General features: G+C 48.4%; 3 protein-coding genes and 2 non-coding genes across 5 annotated transcripts; 4 read left to right on the top strand and 1 right to left on the bottom strand.

Annotated features, from left to right (window-relative positions):
• Positions 1 to 6,009: 6,009 nt before the first annotated feature.
• LOC125517276 (cytochrome b-c1 complex subunit 9, mitochondrial) lies at positions 6,010 to 8,345 on the top strand. Its single transcript, XM_048682460.1, has 3 exons — positions 6,010 to 6,226; positions 6,324 to 6,371; positions 8,054 to 8,345. The coding sequence occupies exons 1-3, from the start codon at positions 6,134 to 6,136 to the stop codon at positions 8,102 to 8,104; spliced, it is 192 nt and encodes a 63-aa protein (XP_048538417.1). The 5' UTR covers positions 6,010 to 6,133; the 3' UTR covers positions 8,105 to 8,345.
• Positions 8,346 to 9,140: 795 nt separating this feature from the next.
• TRNAE-CUC lies at positions 9,141 to 9,213 on the top strand. Its single transcript has one exon. It is a non-coding gene; the product is annotated as a tRNA-Glu (tRNA).
• A 4,169-nt stretch (positions 9,214 to 13,382) lies between these two features.
• On the top strand, positions 13,383 to 14,744 carry LOC125517267 (cytosolic sulfotransferase 5-like). Its single transcript, XM_048682449.1, has 2 exons — positions 13,383 to 13,950; positions 14,154 to 14,744. Exons 1-2 carry the CDS (start codon positions 13,421 to 13,423, stop codon positions 14,647 to 14,649), a joined length of 1,026 nt encoding a protein of 341 aa, XP_048538406.1. The 5' UTR covers positions 13,383 to 13,420; the 3' UTR covers positions 14,650 to 14,744.
• A 1,340-nt stretch (positions 14,745 to 16,084) lies between these two features.
• TRNAE-CUC lies at positions 16,085 to 16,157 on the top strand. The gene has a single exon. It is a non-coding gene; the product is annotated as a tRNA-Glu (tRNA).
• Positions 16,158 to 16,413: 256 nt separating this feature from the next.
• LOC125532898 (endo-1,3;1,4-beta-D-glucanase-like) lies at positions 16,414 to 19,212 on the bottom strand. Its single transcript, XM_048696763.1, has 8 exons — positions 18,798 to 19,212; positions 18,323 to 18,499; positions 18,200 to 18,221; positions 17,909 to 18,032; positions 17,446 to 17,536; positions 17,098 to 17,187; positions 16,858 to 16,958; positions 16,414 to 16,783 (listed from the first exon to the last, which is right to left on the bottom strand). Exons 1-8 carry the CDS (start codon positions 19,210 to 19,212, stop codon positions 16,613 to 16,615), a joined length of 1,191 nt encoding a protein of 396 aa, XP_048552720.1. The 3' UTR covers positions 16,414 to 16,612.
• Between the last annotated feature and the right edge of the window lie 328 nt (positions 19,213 to 19,540).

The following is a 19,540-nucleotide window of genomic DNA, read 5'->3' as shown; positions in this document are numbered from 1 at the left end:
TCTTTGCTGCGGGCGCCAGCCTATCCAAGAGATGCGGACGTCAAGCCTCAGAAGCAGAACAAGAAATAAAGACAAGAATCAAGCGCTTACGGGTCGTCGCCAGTGAGCTCAAGCGGCCTCCGGCCAAATTTGAAGCCTGAAAGCCAGCTGGAAGGGTCAACCTCGGGAAGCTTGGAAGCGGAAGGCGCGTCTGCGGTCCGCCTCGGGGCCGGGGTAGACCCGCGGGAGATCAACCTGGTCCTGTCCTTCTTCGGGATCGGGGGCAAGCTCCTGCCGTCCTGCTCGTCATCATCCTCGTCGTCATCGCTCGGAGAGAGGCGGAGAACGCAGGACCTGTGCCGGGGGAGGGGAGCCCTCGACTCTCCGTCAGTCGCCTCGGAGTCAGGCCCTTTTTCCCGCTCCCCTCCTTCCTCCTCTTTGCTGGAGTCGTCGGAGGGCACCTCCACCGGTTCCTCGGGAGTTTCCATGGGCACAGGCCCGTCCCCGTTGAAGACGGGCATGGACTCCACTACCTGCTCCTAGTCGTCGCGGAGGAACAAGGGCGTAGGAGCGCCCTCCAATCTCGCCCCATCGCCCCCGACCAGAGATTGGAGGACCGCAGCCAGATCTCCGTCGGCCAAGGCCGCGGGGCTCGGATGGGGCCTCCACATCGGAAGTGAGTACTGTCGAAGCGGAGACAGCTGGTGCTCCAGGAATTCCCTCAGCAGCGACGCGCCGGTCAGCTTCGCCGCCGCCATGTTGGCCGGCCTCAGATCCGCGTCCATCTTCTCCAACACCAGCTTCGCGTGGGGGTCCGCGAGCTCCGCTCGACCCCAATCGCTGGAGCTCGTGGGTTGCTCCGTGGGCAAGATCAGCCGAGGGTGGATGCGCCCAGCATCTGCCAAGACCCACTTGCTCCTGAAGCCCTCAATCCTTTTCCCGGGGTTCGAAATGGCAATGGCGCCGCCGTACGCGATGAAGCTCGCGCACGCAGAAGCAGGACCGCGAGAGGTCCGGAGGTAGAAGTAGTGGCGCAGCAAGGCCACTGAGGGCTGCACCCCTACATGAGCCTCGCAGTAATAGGCGAAGATTTCCAGGAGAAGGACGGAGTTGGGGTGGAGATGCAGAGCCTGTAGCTTATAATGGCGGAGGACAGAGAAGAAGAACTCGGAGAAGGGAGGCACCAGGCCAGCAGTAATGGCGCTTACGAAGAACGGATAGTAGGTGCTCCCTTGACCCTCAGGGGTGGCGGAGCCAGCCTTGAACACCTTCGCCCCGTCGATGCCCCGCGCCGCCGCCATCCGGCGCAACCGGGCGAGGCTCGCCTCCGACACGTTCGGTGAGTCCAGGGCAGACGAGTACCAAGCTACGGTCGGGGACTGACGAGGCGCCATGGCTTCCTAGGTCACGCAGTCGGAGTAGATCTGGAAATTTTGGAGGAAGGAAGGAGAGGCGCAAGAAAGGGGATCTGAGCAGCAACCAGAGAAAGCAAAAAGCAAAGCCTAGGCGGATGCCGCTCCTTTATCAACTCACGCGGTTGCTAAGGCGCTCACGTCCAATCAACCGCCACGCGGCGCCCAAGGCCGCAGGCTGTTAGGGCCCACGGCGCTTCGCTCTTGCCCTTCCGCCTCCCTGCACGACCAAGTCCGGGCGCGCCTTGGGCCCGGGGGCTACTGTCGGCGTTCTGGGAATGGGGGTCCCCAGACTTGCCTGCCTACGGCCTGCGGCATGGCTCAAAGGGGGGCCCAGCACGGCCCATCTTCATCAACACAGACCCAAGACCCTCGCGAGGGGCCAAGCCTCGCGGGGCGGATGACACGGAGCTTCCTCAGGCACGGCCTCACCAGGCTGGCTAGCGAGGAGGCGGAGAGATCAAGGCGGGGTACCTCACGAGGTGCCCGTGATGCAAGCCATGACGACCAAGGGCGCCAGGCGGGCGCCAGCCCGCGCAGTGTCCTCCTTTCCCATTTGGTGCAAAGGGGGCAAGCGCAGCCACGGAGTACCGAGGCGTCAGGCAAAGGTTGCCATTTCGGTGCAACGAGACCAAGACCAGGAGGATGGCAAGACGGAGGTCATTGTGGAGCCCAAGACGGCGTCACCACCAGAGCTTTGTGCAGGCGAAGACTACTTTTGTCAAGATAGCTGGTACTAGCTGTCCCCCTTCAAATTAGCCCGCCATTGTTGGCTCCCTTCCCGCTCGATATTTGGGAAGAGGACCAGGGCCTCTATAAATAGGACCAGCCACCCACAGGTAGGGGGGTTCAGAAAAAGGACGAAGAAGAGAAGATCGAGTAGAGAGGAGATCGAATCAGAGAGAGAATCAAGAAGAGAGAGAGAAGGATGATTGAACTACTCCCAGTAGTTCATCCCCCCAGCCAAGAACAGACCCTCGCGAGGCTGTTCTTCTTTGTATTGCTCATCATCATCAGCCCAAGAGGCAATGCACCACACCACACACTGGAGTAGGGTATTACACCACAACGGTGGCCTGAACCAGTATAAACCCTGTGTCTCTTGTGTTGTTCTTTCCATAGCTTAGATCTTAGCGAGGCGGAGGGGTGCAGGTAGGTAGAAGGCGAAATCTCCGCGCGCACCCCAGTGTTCGAACCTCAAGGGTCTGCCAGAACCCGAAATCCGATAGCATACAATAAAGCGACAACCATATGGCTCCTGCCAGTTGCCGATAACTTGGTTACAAAACATGATCATCTCATACAATAAAATTTAGCATCATGTCTTGACCATATCACATCACAACATGCCCTGCAAAAACAAGTTAGACGTCCTCTACTTTGTTGTTGCAAGTTTTACGTGGCTGCTACGGGCTTAAGTAAGAACCAATCTCACCTACGCATCAAAACCACAACGATAGTTTGTCAAGTTGATGCTATTTTAACCTTCGCAAGGACCGGGCGTAGCCACACTCGGTTCAACTAAAGTTGGAGAAACTGACACCCGCTAGCCACCTTTGTGCAAAGCACGTCAGGAGAACCGGTCTCGCGTAAGCGTACGCGTAATGTCGGTCCGGGCCGCTTCGTCCAACAATACCGCCGAACCAAAGTATGACATACTGGTAAGCAGTATGACTTATATCGCCCACAACTCACTTGTGTTCTACTCGTGCATATAACATCAACACATAAAACCTAGGCTCGGATGCCACTGTTGGGGAACGTAGTAATTTCAAAAAATTTCCTACGCACACGCAAGATCATGGTGATGCATAGCAACGAGAGGGAAGAGTGTGATCTACGTACCCTTGTAGACCAACAGCGGAAGCGTTAGCACAACACAGTTGATGTAGTCGTACATCTTCACGGCCTGACCGATCAAGCACCGAAACTACGGCACCTCCGAGTTTTAGCACACGTTCAGCTCGATGACGATCCCCGGACTCCGATCCAGCAAAGTGTCGGGGAAGAGTTCCGTCAGCACGACGGCGTGGTGACGATCTTGATGTTCTACCGTCGCAGGGCTTCGCCTAAGCAACGCTACAATATTATCGAGGATTATGGTGGAAGGGGGCACCGCACACGGCTAAGAAAATGATCACGTGGATCAACTTGTGTGTCTAGGGGTGCCCCCTGCCCCCGTATATAAAGGAGCAAGGGGAGGAGGCCGGCCGGCCCTATAGGCGCGCCAAGGAGGAGTCCTCCTCCTAGTAGGAGTAGGACTCCTACTAGGAGGGGGAAGGAAGTGGGGAGGGAGAAGGAAAGGGGGCCGCCGCCCCCCCTTTCCTAGTCCAATTCGGACCAGGGGGAGGAGGTGCGCAGCCCACCCTGGCTGCCCTTCTCTCTCTCCACTAAGGCCCATATGGCCCATTACTTCTCCCGGGGGGTTTCCGGTAACCCTCCGGTACTCCGGTTTTCTCCGAAATCACCTGGAACACTTCCGGTGTCCGAATATAGCCGTGCAATATATCAATCTTTATGTCTCGACCATTTCAAGACTCCTCGTTATGTCCGTGATCACATCCGGGACTCCGAACTAACTTCGGTACATCAAAACTCATAAACTCATAATATAACTGTCCTCGAAACCTTGAGCGTGCGGACCCTACGGGTTCGAGAACAATGTAGACATGACCGAGACATGCCTCCTGTCAATAACCAATAGCGGAACCTGGATGCTCATATTGGCTCCCACATATTCTACGAAGATCTTTATCGGTTAAACCGCATAACAACATACGTTGTTCCCTTTGTCATCGGTATGTTACTTGCCCGAGATTCGATCGTCGGTATCTCAATACCTAGTTCAATCTCGTTACCGGCAAGTCTCTTTACTCATTTCGTAATACATCATCTCGCAACTATCTCATTAGTTACAATGCTTGCAAGGCTTATGTGATGTGTATTACCGAGAGGGCCCAGAGACACCTCTCCGACAATCGGAGTGACAAATCCTAATCTCGAAATACGCCAACCCAACATTTACCTTTGGAGACACCTGTAGAGCTCCTTTATAATCACCCAGTTACGTTGTGACGTTTGGTAGCACACAAAGTGTTCCTCCAGCAAACGGGAGTTGCATAATCTCATAGTCATAGGAACATGTATAAGTCATGAAGAAGGCAATAGCAACATACTAAATGATCGGGTACTAAGCTAATGGAATGGGTCAAGTCAATCACATCATTCTCTAATGATGTGATCCCGTTAATCAAATGACAACACATGTCTATGGTTAGGAAACACAACCATCTTTGATTAACGAGCTAGTCAATTAGAGGCATACTAGTGACGTTTAGTTTGTCTATGTATTCACACAAGTATTATGTTTCCGGATAATACAATTCTAGCATGAATAATAAACATTTATCATGATATAAGGAAATAAAATAATAACATTATTATTGCCTCTAGGGCATATTTCCTTCACTTTCTACATATGCATCCGAATCTTCGAGATCAGCAGGTGCACATGCAGCTACTCAATGATCTTGTGGAGCACATGTGGACCCACAATGACAACTAAAAAGTCAATGCTTGAGTTTGGCACTTAAAATAAATTTTATGTAAACACTATATGTGCTTCGTACCAACATTTGCTATTTACGTGTGACATTGGCTTGTATGATCGACGTGCATGTATTTGCATGGATTTGATAGTCCGGATTTGAGATATGTGGATGCTGGGACGGAAATATGAGGGTCCGTCGGGATGCGCCCGTGGGCGTGCCCGGATGCGTCCGCGAACGTATAGAGAGTCGGATTTGCCAAGTCGAATGTAGATGCTCTTAGAGCATGGTTAATAGTATAGTCAGATGTTGGCTATATAGTTTTGGCACATCATCTATAGCCAAACTTATAGCGGACAAGTACAATAGTTGTTTGTAAATATGTAATACTTTTTGATACATGGTCCACCTCCCTCTCTCCCAACATGCTAGGAGCACGTGCTGCATCCGGCTGTTAATCAGTAGCCCGCTTCCCTTCTCTCTCCTCCTCTCTTTACGCCAACTCATCCAAAATATAATATTTAAAGGCTCACAGCCCGCCTACGTCATCCTATTGTATTTGCTCTTAGGAATACACATTTTTCATCACGTAAACCGATGCATCTTTCATTGATTCCCACCATCTCCTCACCAGTAACGCAAACCGATGCATATTTCGTTGATTCTCATCAATTTTGTCAGAATTTATTTTTTGCATGATAATATGTGTCTCATTCATATCATAAAGATTAAAGTACAAGTCACGTAAGGATCAATATGACAAAACTGAAAAATAATAATAGAACATCTAGGTAGAGATGAGATAAGCCACCGTCTTTTTCATTGCACTCCCACGTCTTGGAAAAAGGACGGCGTTGCAAATCAGTGTTTGGGTGATCAAAATGCGGTCGACTTTGAACGTTCGCCCAGTTATCTTTTATTAGTTTTTTAGGGAAGTTCGGCCAGTTCACGCGCCCAATCACCCAGTGGTAGTGGGCCGCTCGTGTTCCACGTCGGCTAACGGGCCAGAAAACACGAAATAGCCCTGATGGGCTCAGGACGGCCCATCTAAGAGATAACACCGTAGAAATCGCCCGAGGTACCCAGAAGCTCCCATCAGAAACGCTCGTCAAGCGCAACTGGTTCGTCCGTCGTCGCGTACCGAATCTCCACCATCCCCCCCGCGCGCCGCCGCCTCCGCCTCCGCCCTCGACTATGGGTCTCTGGGATGCCATGTACCGCGTGGTGATGCGCCGTAACGGCGTGTACGTCACCTTCGTCGTCGCCGGCGCCTTCGCTGGCGAGCGGGTAACCCCTCCCATCCCGATCCCCATTTTCAGATCTGCGCGTCCTCCTGCGGTGTCCGATTCGGCCTCCTAATCTCTTGCGTTTGATTTGGCTGCAGCTGGTGGACTACGGCGTCAACAAGGTCTGGGAGATGAACAACGTCGGGGTAATATTCTCTCTCCGGGGCCTTCCCATCGTTTGTTCGTTTGACCTTTCGTGATCCGTGGGATACTAGATCTTGCATCTCTGATCCGGGTAGGACGGGACAAAGTCCACATTCTTATGATCAGAGACATGTTTCTCGTAATTTTGTTGGCTTTCAAGATCAAATAGGAATAATGCTGTGTGGTTATTGTTTCTCCTGCGAAATGAGGGCATTTCATACTTATGTTGATTTACTTTATTTGAAGTGCGAGTTTCACCTGCAAGGATATCTAGTTTGTGTTTGATCTTTGCCGGATCAACCTAGCGGTTTAGAAAATTCAATTAGGTTTCTAATTTCTTCTGAAAATCGCATTGAAGGTGGTATGCTCTGCCAATTGTTCATTCCAATGTCAGGGTTTTCTTATGTTCTTTGTGATCTTGTAACACTGAGCAAAAATGAGTATAGGTTGAGTAGGCACAGCATTTCATGCTCGTTAAATGCATGATTTCTCTGCATGTGGATGCTTATTTATGATATTTTGCGTGTAAAGTCTCCAATAATTTCTTGACAATGTGGAATGCCTTGGTGATAGCTAAATTCAGCAAACTATGTTATCTTGTATTGTGTGTGATGATCATACTTTATTGTAGGGCTTTTAATAGTGTCCTGGACCACAGATCATATACTCCCTCCGGTCCTTTTTACTCCGCACATTAGCTTTGTCTGAAGTCAAAGTTTGCTAAGTTTGACCAAATTTATATTAGAAAGTATTAACATCTATAACATCTAATAAATATAATATGAAAATATATTCCGAGATGGATCTTAATAACAAATGTGTTGTTATGTGAATGTTAATAATTTTTTGTATAAACTTGGTCAAAGATGGATGAGATTGACTTCAGACAAACCTAATATGCAGAGTAAAAAGGACCGGAGGGAGTATATTCTTGTCACATATGATTAACAATTTGAGTGAGAGGAATGCATATTCGATGCAGATATACATATCGGATAGCATATTGACTGAGGATACATAATAGACGAGTTTGGCTCACAAATGTATTCATAGCCCTTACAATCACCGAAGTACAACTATATTGATGCATATTCACCATGTGTAGGCACAACATGCTTTGCACACTGTTTTTCGATTACCATATATGCTAATTAATCTTTCTTTTATGTCCTTGCATGCTCTTGTATGCTTGTTTCACATTCATTTAGTAGTAGTAGAATATAAGTAGTTTTTTTAGTAACTAGTAACCTAACACAACATCATATTATACCAATTAGCAAACCTTCTGCAGTTCTCTCTTAAACCCCCCATTAGCCTATATTTCTGACTGTGAACTGCATCTTCTGATTCTGTGTACTTTCAATAGTTCATATGCACACAAAATCTCTTGTATATACTTCTACAATGCCACAGAAACGAGTGCCTACACATTTTAGCTTAGCACAGGATGCTGGTCTATCTTCTACAGAATACTTGTTCATTGTTGCTGTATTTTGGTTAAGCAACCTCATTGTTCACTCATTGAGTATTTTTTTCGAGAAAACGCAGAAGACATGCGTTTCATTGCACTGGAAAGATAGAAGTTTGATTGTGTACAACTTTGTGTTGCTAGTTAATGCATATGCTAAATGCTTCAAATGCTGAGGCCACATGGCTTATAATTCGTCATTCTTTGGAAATGCAGAAACGGTATCAAGACATATCAGTTCTGGGGCAAAGGCCGGTTGAGGAGTGAAGACATTGAAGCCCAGATTTCCCATGATCTTTTAAGTGAAATTAGGCACCTTATAAAGCTCCATGTTTTGGCATTTTCTTTTGGCACAATAATATTGTAAAACTCTTGCTGGGTGTTATTCACTCTCTTTGAGCACTATGGCACCAATCTGTTCCACAGCAAAGTGATTGCTATGTCTGGTCGCTCTGGAACCAGTTCAATACTATTCAAATTATGAATTGAACTTCTTTCTAATGCTTCATATGTAATTGGCATGCTGTTCCTCGTCTCTTTTGGACAAGCTAATGAATATTTGGTTGATATATAATTTTCCTCGCATTCATCTGAAGGAGAGTGTGCTGTAGTTGTTGGCAACATTCTCAACTCTCAACCCGTTGACATCCATTGTTGCAACTTGATATGATCACGCCTTGCTTGATAATCTTATCGACAACAAGTTTGATGTTTCAATTAAAGGGACATGAATTCCTTATTTGTTGGACGGATCTGAAGGATTAGAGTATCACCAAAGAACTAGCCATGGACTGGGGCGTGTGGAAGCTTGTTATCCATGTGCCAGAACCTTGAGTTGATCGTGATATATTATGGGTTTCACCTCTAGTGTACCCAACTTGTTTGGGACTGTAGACTTTGTTGTTTTTGTTGTTGAATTCCTTATTTGTTGGACCCTAATACATTTCAGTTTTCTTGGCAAATATATTTTCCTCAATTTTAGCGCACGTCTATTATTTAGTCACTCTTGGGACCCGAATGTACTCCAGTTTTGCTGGCAAAATAGGTTCAGTATCTCTTTTTCCTTGCATGCTTGGTATCATCTGTGGCGAAGTGCGTGTACTTTGTCTCGACTCTTTGACATGCATTTTCAATAACATGATATGCTCGTAAACCTGATTCAGCTGATGAACCATCATATTTCAGTTCAGATTTCTGCTCAGGCACACAAATTTGTCATTTGCTGGACCCGAAGTATACTTAGGTTTGCTCGGCAGGCCTAATGTTACGGTTCTTTAAAGCTAAAGTTCAAACAATAGCAAAATCCGTCGTAGTCTAGGTGGTTAGGATACTCGGCTCTCACCCGAGAGACCCGGGTTCAAGTCCCGGCGACGGAATTTTTTGTAAATAAATTTCCGTTTTTGAGCGAGACACTTTATTTTAGGGGAGGCCTTCGTCTTTGCCAGTGCGCGAGGCAGGCCCACGGCTGTCTAATGCTAGCCATGCACGGTAACTAGCCTGCTCATACAGAAATGTTGAGACCAGCTGTTTCTGAAGCCATGTCGACATCTACTCTTTTCTTTGAAATTACTTGTCTCAGAAATGGATGTATCTAGAACTAAAATATGTCTAAATACATCCATTTCTGCGACAAGTAGTTCCGAACGGAGGGAGTAGATGGGAGGCGCCGTGGTGAATGCCCCCTAATTCATGACATCCTAGGATTACAACTTTACAAAAGTCCTAGCCATACATTAATCTTCCAAATCAGTAACTAGCCTGCTCATACAGAGATGTCGAGACCAAATGTGTCACAGGCATTCTGAAGCCATGTCGACATCTAGATGGGAGGTGCCATGGTGAGTGCCCCCTAATCCGTGACACCATCGGGGTCCTAGGATTACAAGAGTTCTAATTAAGGGCATCTCCATTGCTGGGCGACTAAGTAGACGCTTACGAATGAAAAGATAATTCTCATAAAATAGGAAAGAAGCTTAGCGTTTTCTGACCCAACGGCAAGCGCTAATGAGGGGTGCTAATTAATCGCAGAACTAGTAGAAAAACCAATCGCTACATGCATGGCTGTGGGAAAAAAGGCAAAGCGCCCGCCTCCAGCTTTTGCGTCGCTGCCAGGTTAGACGCTAGGATTTTGTAGTCTAACTGCCGATCGGATAGGATATTTATCTTAGCGTCCGGGCCTAGCACCCGGCGTTGTAGATGCCCTAATCGGCTACGTCGGTGGAGGCGGGTGCTCCACGGATATGGATTACTTGTCTTGAACGTCAAGGCTTCCATAATCTTCTTTGTAGCGCGTCATGGGTTGCCCAAAATGGCCCAAGACGAAACCGACCTAGGGGTCCTTAGCCCGACCCACCAGATCAGGAACCAACATGGTGAAATACCCCTGGGCTAGGACACCATCACTATGCAAGAGAGCAGACGATGTCATGAAGAGATGGGTTCATGTAGGCTCGAAACCGAGGGGTGTTAGACGAGACATGAAGGGATAGCCGAAGATAAACGATTCATCATGTTGGATTCGAATACCATGGATCCAATGGCGCAAGAATTTGAGATGACAGACGAATGGTGATCATACATTCTAGGGCCTGCCGGGGCAAGGGAAGGTGCACGCTGGAGAGGGGACAACACACACAAGAGAGCAGTGCACATCCGGAGAAGGGGACGGTGCACATGCCAGCAACATGTGATTTGCACATGTCACCGGTTAAATGCATTTGTTCAAGCAACTTGTTAAATTATTTCTTGCATGATTGCTTTTGAAATGAAGTGATAAAACGTCTAGTTTTGGAGTCAATCAAAGTTTCTGAATGAGAAAACAGAAAATATATTATGAAGGCTGAGATATGGCGACTTTGCGCTCCATATGCAATATATAACGACTCTTGTAGAGTTTCTCTTAGTTGCAATTTTCTTTATTAACCCCTACCCACACCTCACCCCGCACACACCATTGTAAGATGTTTAAAGTTCTAGTTTCTCTCAAGTCAAGCTTTACATATTTTATAAACATTTAAACAACTTCGATTTAGCGTAATCTATAACTTCAACAGTTTTAAAACAGAGGTTGTTCTCAAAAAATAATAATAGAGGGGGTCCTAAGAGTGATTCCCTCCGTTTCTTTTTTACATTGCATATTAGATTTGTTTGAAGTCAAACTATACAAAGTTTGAGCGAATTTATATTTGAAAATATCAACATCTATAATACTAAAGTTATATGGTGTGAAATTTAATATATATTTTTGTGAGGGAGCGTGAAATTTAATTTTAAGATGCATCTAATAATATTGACTTTGTATTGTGAATGCTTATATTTTTTTTCATAAAATTGGTCAAACTTTACAAAGTTTGACTTCAGAAAAGTTTTTATGCAAATTAGAAAGAAATGGGGGGAGTATCTCTTTCTCGTTCATATGTTTAGCTTCGAAAACCATCCACATTGGAGAGCTAGTCTGGAATAGTGTGTATTCAAAACTTTTGAAAGCTGTTTGAAAACTTGACATGTGGGAGACATTTGAAACAGTTTTCTGTTAAAAAATTTAATTTTTTTTGCGGGTGTTCAAAAATTTAAATTTTTTAAAGCTACACATGCTAGAGACACGAATTATGACGAGGATGACATCCATATATGGGCCAAAAAGAAGATCCTTGTTGGACACAAAGAAAACCCTGGTTAATATACACCACAAACACCCATATGGGAAGAAAAGAGTCCATAGGATCAGATGCTTACTCCACGGGAAAGTAGAAAGAAAAGATGCTTGCTGTCGAGGAAAATGCAGGTTTTCTTTTGAAGCTGAAAATGCACGTATCAGGGCATCTTCAATGCCGACCTGTAAATTGTTCCGGCATCTATCAGTGAGTAGGGGATTAGTCCGCGGACACAAATGCGGGTGCCGGCCATCCAATGCTTTCCGCATACATTTCAACCATAAACTAACCAGACAAAATTCATGCAAACACGACAGATTTCATACAAACCGGACGATATTCATTACATTTCAAACTTTTTTCATATAAACCAGATAAAATTCATTATATTTTTCATATAAACCGTACTAAACCCCACTCTAAACCTAATATAAACGATCACAGACACCCGTTTCCCAAGTCTGGCCATGAGCCCCGAGAACTGAAGCTCTGACTCTTGCCTTCCCCTTCTTTAGTTCCGCCTAGGCGCTCTCCAGCTCCATCTTCATAACCTCCGCCTCCAAAGTCTGGGAAGTGAAGCTGTCCGTCTCCACATCAACGCCAAGCGGCTAATCGGCTGAGGATGTTCAGCCCACCAAGTTTTGCTTCAACGGGAGGGGAGGGGCGGTGGCCCTCTTGGGACCCGAGTGGCGGTGACCTACCATGCAATACTCTTCCTTGCTGTCGACAGTGCCCACAGACGTGTCGGCTTCATGGCCGTGGCGGGGCGCGGCCGGGCAGAGCTGGCGATGTCCTTGTCATTGTCTCTCTTGCCCCACATCTCATCCGCCACCTTGGCAAACTCCCTGCAGGTGGCCTCCAATTCCACCTGATGGAGGCGGTACCGCCAGCAGTCGCGGAGGATGTCGCGAGCGAAGCAGTAGGAGTCGACCAACGCCTCCTGCTCTGGCACGTCCACGCCCTACACGATGGTCGTGCCAATGGCAAGTTGCTCCTCGACGCGTTGGTGCTCCTCGAGGAGGCCGGGGTTTTAGGCTTGGTCAGCCTGCGCCTGTCGAAACTTGGCCTCTTGCTCCTCCCGCAGCATGTCCGTGTAGTGCGCACGGGCCTCGCTGGTGGTGAGGCCAGCATGCACCGGCGAGGAGGGTGGCGCCAGATCATCCTCCATTGCAATGGCGGCGGTCTCCGTCTGCTGGCGGACCTGCCAGCCGACAGCAATGACGGCCATCTTCTTCTTCTGCTCCGACGAGAATCCGTCCTAGAGAGCTTTGGAGCGCGAGGAGGCCATGGTGGGCTGGTGCGGAGAGGAGAAAGGGACCGTAGGAGGATGACTGCGGCTATGGTCAAGGCTGGAGTTTATATAGCGGGCGGATGGCAATGGTGGGTGGCAGACGGACGGATGAGTAGCAACTGAGTAGGTTCCTCGGGAAACCGCGTTTCATTTAATGTAGGGTGACATACAACCGTGGTGTCGTTTGAATGCGAAGCAGTCGCATGCACTGGGAAGCAGCGCATGCGGCGCTCTCTCAGCCGACGCGCCGCTTCAATGCCAGTAGAAGTGAGAGGCCGCATCCACTCTAGTCGAATGTGAATGCGGCACTAATGCTCTGAAGAGGCGGCAGGAAAAGCGCGCGAGCGAAGGGGGGGTGTTTGAGTGAGCCAGGGCGGTCAGGAACGGACATGGCAGCGATCGGACGCCCGCAAAGTTCCCCACTTTATCTTTGATCTGCAGAAAAAAAATGTGTCCGGACCGCCAAACGAATCAATACAGATCTATATTGAATGACAGAACACGTCCAAGCAGCGTGGCTCAGACGTATGTGAATGGCTTGAGGGTCCGCAATGAAGATGCCCTTAACCCAGCGGCATATGATACTATATGTATATGTGATCACTAGCTACCCTTCCATCACCTCATTCAGCAGATCAGATGGTTGGTAGCGAAACGTCTAGTCTCCTCCATGGCCCCGTGGCGTTCAAGGACGCCGACGACGGCACAATCCCTGTGCACCCTCCCACGGAGTACGCCGCCGCCGTCGCGTCCCTCCCGACGAACCAGAACCATGCCAGCAACAGCAAGCTGAAGCGGCGCTGCTACCAGGGCGTGTGGGTGCGAGAGGAGTGGGCACCAGGCATCATGGCCATGCAGCGCAGCTTCGCGGCGCGCCCCGGCGACGTGGTTCTTGCGAGCGTTCCCAAGAGCGGCACCACGTGGCTCAAGGCCCTGATATTCGCCACGATGGCCCGCGCCGCGTGCCCGCCGGCCAGCCCCGCCCACCCGCTCCGCCGCCTCAACCCACACGACTGCGTGCCCCTCGTGGACAGGCTCTTCGCCGTCGGCCGCGAGGCTGTGCTGGACGCGCTGCCGTCGCCGAGGCTCATGTGCACGCACATGCCGCTGTCGGTGCTGCCGCCGTCCATCTCCGGAGGACCCTACTGCAAAATCGTCTACATTTGCAGGTAGTGTTGTTGTATTAATTATTTAATTTTAGTGGGTTATAGTATATATAACATAAAGGACTTTTAAAAATGCAATCCACACGATTTTATTCCAGCTCTCCTTGTGAATGAGGTAAGCCCTTGCTGAACCATGAAATACAGTAAGCCATGGTGGCGTTTTCCCTAAAAAAAGAGTAGATGACATCGTAGGTGCTCGTTGGCAGGGATCCAAAGGATATGGTGGTATCATTGTGGCACTTCATCAATCGTGCTCAACCTGACATATCACTCCAAGAGATGTTCGAGACTGTCTGTGAAGGCACAAGTAACGGCGGACCTTTTTGGGATCACATCCTCGGATACTGGAGGGCAAGCAATGCAGAGCCAAGCAGAGTGCTTTTCCTTACCTACGAGCAGATGCTTCAGGATCCGCTGGACAAAGTCAGGAAGCTAGACCAGTTCCTTGGGAGGCCATTCTCTGACACAGAGGAGGAGGCCGGTGTCGTTGCAGAGATTGTTGAGCTCTGCAGCTTGGAGAATCTTAAAAATTTAGAGGTGAACAAGAAAGGCTCCCAAGGAGTGTTCTTCAAGTTCTCGCATGACTCCTATTTCAGGAATGGGGTGGTGGGAGACTGGGTGAACCACTTGACCCCTGAGATGGCTAAACGTCTGGATGCGATATGCGAGGAGAAGTTCCGTGGGTCGGGCTTCACTTTCTAGTGATGCTAGTTGAGTCTTCTTTTCTGCAATGGCGTTGTTCCCGATGTTATTTTCTTTATGTTGATTGCGCTATGAATAAATTGTTCTTTGCACTATTGTAGTCTTTCATATCGTGCTGCTATTCCAAAACAATCCAGATCTTAAATCATAACATATGCAACCCCGCAACAATATATGAGAAATCTCTTGTGTTCCAAGCAAACCTAATACAATTATCAATTGTATAAGTGCACTAGTCTGGCGAAGAGATTGATAATGGTAGATAGGTGATATGGATGACGGTAATATTTCTGTATTTGCTAAACATTTAAAAATAATAAGGCAACAATATGAAAACGTATCATGAAATCTGCAATGCTTGATCCTAGTTTATGCAAGAATCTCAAGAGGCAAAACGGAAATGTAATCAGATCTGAAACAACTTCCATGCATAACTAGGATCGTCGACGCCTGGGACGAGTCCACTTGGCCCCATGTGCTCTGCAGGGTTGCACGCCATAGGCTCCGCACGGAAGCCGCACTGCTTCCTCTGTGGCATCATGGCCAGGGAAATAAAAGGGGCCGCCGTTCGGCCATAATATTCGAAAACCTGAGAAGACTAGCCAACCATTATGGACGCCATAGGCTCTCCAAGTCCACATTCAGTGAAATGGACCGTCTACATCTGCATCTTCTCTGTCGATTCTCATGTTATGGGATAACCCATCGTTATTCCATCTGCCACTGTAACGGATTAGAGGAATACTACCGCAACTACTCCAGATGACGCTACATAGGACTCTCGAAGACGTCTACAAGCGCTAAGTGCATGCATGGCCCTTTCGGGAATGTACTTGATCTCCCTGAGCTTCTCTTTCAATTTATTTTATTTTTCTTACGTTAGTCCTTGCCTTTTGGCACTGTACATACTCTGCCTACTATTATGAATGAAATGCCAGTACTTATTGGAATTTTTTTAGAGATGGCACCGCGTGCTTATTGAGGGGAATTCTGCCGGATTCGACACCTTCCACTTCCCTCCACCATGGAGTCGAAGAAGAAGGCAACGACCACCACCACTCTAGTGGTTGGCATCCCAACGACGTGACACCAAACAGCAACACCTGGCCAACGATTGCACGATTATATACAAGGAGATTCCGAACGCGTCTCTTTAGCCATCGCCGTCCGACGATGTATATGGGATCAAACCGTGTTGTCCTGAACGACTCTCAAGCAGAGGGGGAGGCGGAGGGAGGGAAGACGGAAGGGAGCGTGTGGTCGTCGCACGGTTGTTTCTCCCACAACAAATGTGTTGGGCCTCCTCGCACCGCACCCAACCAGGAGTTGGAGATGCCGCCAGCGTTGCACCCCCTCTCATCTCCTTACTCTTCCGGTGCTACTCCTCCCGTTGTGTCTTTAACTTTAAATGGAATTCTTAATGTCATGCAGCAATTCCGTCGTAGTCTAGGTGGTTAGGATACTCGGCTCTCACCCGAGAGACCCGGGTTCAAGTCCCGGCGACGGAAACTTTTTTCTGGTTTTGTCTGTGACACCTTGTAAATCTGTAATATATTAGTGTCATTTTTTTTTCAGAAACCCATTTGTTAACACAGTAGTATGTAATATCATATATTCATCATTGTGTGAGACACCTTGTTGATCTGTAATTTCTCATATCCGCCATTCACCACTTGCATCGCATTCAATTAATTTTCTGCACATAAATATGCTAGGCAAATACTCAAATTTCCCATGCAGAGAAGAACAAAAAGAAAGTACAGCTGAATCAAACTAGAGGAACTATTTTATTATTGCATTGCATACACGACCAAGCTACGCCTAAAAAATTCAGCACCGATGTGCAATTTATTCAGAAAGGCAAGAGCTCCTTAATTCTGTACTTCTAAACTAATGAAAAGGCGTCGATTTATACAAAACTAAAAGGGTGACTTGTTCAAAACAGCTTGGAGCGATCGAGTTTCTAAGATTCGTGGAGCGAAAGCTCTTGGTGCTTCTTCAGATACTTGTTGAACCAGCTGAGCATGTCTGCACGAGCTTTTTCGGCAGTTTTGACGGCGAACGCGTCGCTGGCGTTGTATCTGCAAGCGAAACCGTGGGCTACTCCCGGGAAGATCTTCACGAAGTGGTCAATCTGTAAAATGGCAGATTAAAATTTAGTGGTCAATCTTCACGAAGTATGAAATGAAGCTACTAGGAAGAATGTACCTTGTTGTTCTGATCCAAGGCCTGTTCAAACTGGTGCACTATCGGCGGTGGAGAAGCTTGATCAAGCTCTCCTCCGAGAATCTCAATGGGATGCTTGACCTCTGAGCATGCAAAATGGAGTTACCGAGTTAGAGAAAAGGATATGCAGCGCATTCTTCTAGTGAAAGTGAATTTTTAGCATACACGAGGAAGAATCAGCAGGGAAAGCCTAATTAAGTGAGATGGAAATAAGACACACACCCTTCATGTCATCGACAGTCACTAGTGAAGGGTGCGAAATGACAGCCACTTGAATTTCTTCAGACTTTGATAGCTCCACAGCTACCTTTGCTATTACGAAAGACAAGGGAGTGGTTAGTTGAAGAATGCTACTCCCTCCGATCCATATTAATTGTTGATGATTTTTGCTATTACGAAAGACAATGGAGCGGTTAGTTGAAGAATGCTACTCCCTCCGATTCATATTAATTGTTGATGATTTAGATCGATGACTTAGAAATCATCAACAATTCATATGGATCGGAGGGAGTGGTAAAAATTAAAACAATGATTGCTCGGTGTTCATGTAGTTGAAGTGAGTTAACCCACCACCCCAGCAATAACCTCCAACCCCAACTTCAGACACCCCTTGCTTCTTCAGAGCAGCAATAAGCACTTTAGTCTTTTCAGCTGCCTCCACCTGTAACAGCAACGAGCAAGAGAGAAATCAGTATTTGTTATGTTTCCTATCCTGATACTGAAACATTCAGATGGAAAAGCTGCAGCATTTCTTATGATTAAGTGTGCTTTCCATGAAAATACAGTTAAGTGTGGTAGATGCCCTTAGTAGGATACTGAATATTTTCATGTGATGTAATGTGCTGGAGAGAGAATTTCATCTTTTTCTTTTCTTTCAAAATGTACTTGGGAAACCAATGGCAAGTGGTCTGCATATCCATTATAGCCTTAGGGAGAGCGCTAGAGTTTCAGTATTGTGCCATCCGTTATAGTCTTACAGACCAACTATTACAAACAATACAACAAGCAGGATAAGAACGGAAAATGAACCAACCGGAGAGTGGGTTTTCAGCCAATCTTGAAATGAAATCTTGGCCTCATCCCTGAACGGATCCCCGTGCAGCAAATCAGGAACCACGACCAAGTATCCATCATCCGCAACCTGATCCGCGATTTTCCTTGGGAACACACACGGTACACACATTGTTAAATTCATTCGCCTCGCACAAGCGAGATGAAACTCAAGAATGCAGGCAGAATGAAACAAAACAAGTTTGGAGAGAAACAATTTGAAGCAGAAAGTGGTTCTTTCAAGTCAATCAAACAGTGGCAAGTACGTACGTACCTCAGTTTTGGCGCTTGGAAGCCTGCAGAAAAGAAGATTCATTAATGGAGTCACGTACACTGGAGTAGGAACAGAGACGTTCCTTCGGCTTGCTAAGTGGCCTCGGTGACTCTGAGCACTGACCGAAGTAGTCGGAGGCGAGGACGATGGCGCGCGTGGAGCTGCGGGATCCGGTGACGTAGGCCGGGAGGCCGCCGAGGTCGCGGACGAGCTCGCCCGCCTCGTCGGCCGCGGCCGTCAGGTCGGGCGGGTTGTCCAGGCACGGCGTGTGCGAGCCGGAGGCTGATTGTTCAGCGAACGCTTTTGCATAATAACGTCGCACAGTTCGGTTGCGTTCACTTTCACCCGCTTCATAAATAACGTCGCACAGCCGATACAAGGTGTTAAATAAACCTTTTTTTAGCGTTAAATAAAGAAAAACGTTCTCTCTAAGCCGGATGATTTTCACGCTGCGCAAACCGCCTGCAGTGCACGCCACGTGTCCGACCCCACACACCATTTGCAATCAGCAAAGCCTTATCTCTTCCTTCATCTCCAGACCTTCTCCCCCACTCCTCTTTTTCCCCTTTCCTCTACCGTAAAAAGCAAGAGAAAGAGCCTGAGGCCGGCGCCACAACATGAAGCAGGAGGCCGGAGGCTGGCGCTGCTCGTCGCCGGTGCTGCAGCGAACGCGGGGAGGCCGGAGTTGGGCGCCGCTCATCGCCGGAGGTAGCTGCGTCCCTGTGGATCTCGCGACGGCGGCGGAGATGCAGTGCAGCACAAGCGGCGTTGCGACCCCATGGAGCTCGTCGGCGGCAGTGCTGCAATGGAGCGCTCGCCGGCGGCTCTTGGTGCTGCGTTGCAGCGCTCGTCGGTGTGATGTCGAGCTGCAGTGCAGCGCTCGGTACTCCAATGGAGCTCGCCGGCGCTCTCAGTGCAGCACACGCGGTGCTGCGACCCCGTGGAGCTCGCCGGTTGCGGTGCTGCAATGAAGCTCTCGCCGCCGCCTCCCGATGTTGTGTTGGCGCCGGCATCTATCGAAGCTGCAGCGCTTGCTGCTCCAATGGATCTCGCCGGCCGACGCTCTTGAAGCTGCCGTGCGCGTCGGTGCTCCAATGGAGCTCTTGCCGGTGGCTCCCGTTGCGATGTTGCAGCGCTCGTCGGCGAGCTCGAAGTTGCAAAGCAGCAGCTTGGTGCCCCAATGGAATGCTCGCCGGCGGCTCATGGTGCTCCAATGGAGCTTCCCCAGCGGCTCTTGGAATTGCGATGCAGCGACTGACGGTGGCTTCGGTGTTGCAAAGTGCTTTGCCGGCGGCAGCCGTGATGCTTTTGCAGCGGCGGCTTGGACGGGGATCGAAGCAG

Source organism: Triticum urartu, chromosome 1 (assembly GCF_003073215.2).
Source record: "Triticum urartu cultivar G1812 chromosome 1, Tu2.1, whole genome shotgun sequence".
Classification (NCBI taxonomy): Eukaryota; Viridiplantae; Streptophyta; class Magnoliopsida; order Poales; family Poaceae; genus Triticum; species Triticum urartu.
This window is presented reverse-complemented; position numbering and strand designations above follow the sequence as displayed.

Coding starts and splice junctions, on each gene's coding strand:
- LOC125517276 (XM_048682460.1), top strand. CDS start 6,134: ATGGGTCTCTGGGATGCCATGTACCGCGTGGTGATGCGCCGTAACGGC. Junction 6,227..6,323: donor GCGCCTTCGCTGGCGAGCGG/GTAACCCCTCCC, acceptor ATTTGGCTGCAG/CTGGTGGACTACGGCGTCAA. Junction 6,372..8,053: donor GGGAGATGAACAACGTCGGG/GTAATATTCTCT, acceptor TTGGAAATGCAG/AAACGGTATCAAGACATATC.
- LOC125517267 (XM_048682449.1), top strand. CDS start 13,421: ATGGTTGGTAGCGAAACGTCTAGTCTCCTCCATGGCCCCGTGGCGTTC. Junction 13,951..14,153: donor AAAATCGTCTACATTTGCAG/GTAGTGTTGTTG, acceptor GCTCGTTGGCAG/GGATCCAAAGGATATGGTGG.
- LOC125532898 (XM_048696763.1), bottom strand. CDS start 19,212: ATGCCGGCGCCAACACAACATCGGGAGGCGGCGGCGAGAGCTTCATTG. Junction 18,500..18,797: donor TGTTGTGGCGCCGGCCTCAG/GCTCTTTCTCTT, acceptor ATTATGCAAAAG/CGTTCGCTGAACAATCAGCC. Junction 17,537..17,908: donor GGCTGAAAACCCACTCTCCG/GTTGGTTCATTT, acceptor TTGCTGTTACAG/GTGGAGGCAGCTGAAAAGAC.